Source organism: Octopus bimaculoides, chromosome 2, assembly GCF_001194135.2.
Source record: "Octopus bimaculoides isolate UCB-OBI-ISO-001 chromosome 2, ASM119413v2, whole genome shotgun sequence".
Taxonomy (NCBI): Eukaryota; Metazoa; Mollusca; class Cephalopoda; order Octopoda; family Octopodidae; genus Octopus; species Octopus bimaculoides.
The window spans coordinates 85,870,313-85,872,823 of record NC_068982.1 but is presented as its reverse complement, the minus strand read 5'-3'; the positions used below and the strand labels follow the sequence as shown (position 1 = coordinate 85,872,823).

Below are 2,511 nucleotides of genomic sequence, written 5' to 3'. Positions count from 1 at the left end.
TCAATACCAGCAGATGACAACGTTTCCCAAAAAGAAATGGAGAAACTTTCAAAATACAAAGACCTGGAAATAGAGGTAACTCGAATGTGGAATCTAAAAACAGAAACAATTCCTATCATAGTAGGTGCCTTAGGTATAATAAAAAAAATATTCAGACAAATACATAACAAAAACACCAGGACTTACAAATATATATAACATACAGAAAATTGCACTACTGGGCACTGCACACATCCTATGCAAAACACTTTGAATACAGTAACCATAAGAGCACCACAGCTAACCACAGCACATACCCAAGGCACACAGAGCTGTGCTCAGTTGTGAAGTAAAAGCACGTTATAAAAATAAAATTACCGAACAATAATAATAATGATAATAATACATGGTATGAGCACAAACTGCAGAGTGTAGTGGGTGCTTTTTACGTGGCAGCAGCACTAAAATAAGCAATTTCTTATTTCCAATAGTTGTATCTTAATATAACTAAATGTCACTAAAGATCTTGTTGAGAGATATGTATTTGCCCACCACCACCACCACCACCAGCAGCACCACACACACATATAGATAATGTTATTGTCACATTTGTACCTGAATGTATGTGTTATGTATGTATCATTACAGAAAAAGCAAGATAGAGATGTGGACAGAATAGAGATTCATATATTTGTTCTCATGTGTATGTGCGCATGCACACACACACAGATATATAGATAGATGGATTGAGAGAGGGGGTATTGCAAACTAAACCTGGAGTTATGTTGCAGACAGGCAGGTTTCACATAAATTATAATAATGATTGCAAAATTAATTTTTGGCATGATCATCTTTCTCATTGCTTTATTGTCTTTTTTTTTAATCAATAGATTCCAATTTTTAAATGACTCCAATCATTCAAAATCATTAAGATATCTTATCTTAATTCTATCAGTAGAATTGAAATGTTTTAAAATGTAAATGTTCTTGTTTTTGTTTGTTTTCAATCTAATCAGAAAATTGTATATTTTCAGGACACTGTTTGCAGAAGTCATCAGAGAATTTCAGAATGATATCACTTCCATTTGGAAAGGCTTAAATCCTTTCACTCAATATACATCAATATTTATTTTTGCCATACTAACGCTCATGGCAATCTTTCTCCCTATGTTTAGACATTTGAATATTGCAGTTGATGAAAAATACTATGACATGCCCCCATTTTAGTAATGTCTTGACACTATTATCTATCTTGTTGCCAAAAAGTTAACAGTATAAAAAATTTTTTTGGCGAGCTCAGGGTATAGCACTATGCTGTGCGTATTTTTTTTTTTTCATTTTTTGTGTCAGCACTGAATATATTATTTAAAAGTGATATATGAACAACTCTATTCATGATACCTTCACAACTCTTATCTTACTTCAAAAGAATTTTATTGGATTCAAAAGTTTATTTTTAAAAAAAACTTAAGGTAAAGGTAACCTTTTACTGCCTTGTTACTATTACAGTTATTTCAATAATATTAATGACATATTTCAAAAAATAACCTTAAAAAACATTTTTCTTTTGTTGTACAGATGAATAAATTGTAATAATAGTTCTTTAAAATATTTAGTATTTCTTAAGTTTAGACGGTTAGTATAAATAAAGACATTTTCTTGTGTAAAAATCATCTTTATATCAAAAGTGACTTCATACTGAGACCTCATTACAAGGTTTTTCTTAATAGTACCTAATTATAAGGGAAATATTTTTATTAAATCATCATTTTAATACACCATTCTTACTGAGAAAAACTATTGCGAAGCAATAGGGTTTTGCTATTGTTATTTTTCAACAACTTATTCTTATTTGTCTGAATATCAATGATAAAAAGAAACTTGTGAAATAGTCAAGTAACTTCTGGTTCATTTATTTAATCTATAATAAAATTGAATTTATTCAGTGTCTAGTTTTCGTTTTTTATGCTAATTTTTCTTCACACTTGAGTGTTATTTATCATCACCATTATAATAACTATAGCAGTTTTTTTGTTTTTGACAAGGCTATTGTGCATAAGTAATATATGTGTTTACTGAGTGTCATTGAGTATTTACGGCCTTGGTTTGAATTTTGATAATGTGTAATTTTCTCATGAAAACTTCAGAAAATTAATTACAAAATAGAGAGAATATATCAGATCACCCCATAAGTTCTGTCCGATTTTACCTTTTTTAAAAGTGAATGAAATTTAATAGTATTTTAGAATGTCTAATGGAATTAAAAATTGTTTTTATGCATTTGTGTACATTTAAATTAATTAAATATTATTTTACAGAATAATAGAATTAAAATTTCTTTGATTAAAACCCTTTCTAATATGGAAGTATCCAAAGAGCATTTCAGGCACATAATGATCTATGAGTACAAAAAAGGAAACTGCAGCTGAAGCAACTCGAAACATACACTCAGTTTATGAGAAGGAATGCTTGAATGAAAGAACTTGCTGAAGATGGTTTGCAAAATTCAGAAGTGGAAATTTCAGCCTTGAA

At 29.4% G+C, this 2,511-nt stretch overlaps 1 protein-coding gene across 1 annotated transcript in view; it reads left to right on the top strand.

Moving 5' to 3' along the window:
* Positions 1–1,929, top strand: part of LOC106874321 (uncharacterized) — a 466,970-nt gene extending 465,041 nt beyond the window's left edge. Inside the window, exon 24 of the mRNA XM_052965857.1 lies at positions 1,014–1,929. Coding sequence (XP_052821817.1) covers positions 1,014–1,206 — 193 coding nt within the window. The 3' untranslated portion in view covers positions 1,207–1,929. The remainder of the gene's footprint in view (positions 1–1,013) is intronic.
* The last annotated feature ends 582 nt before the right edge of the window (positions 1,930–2,511 follow it).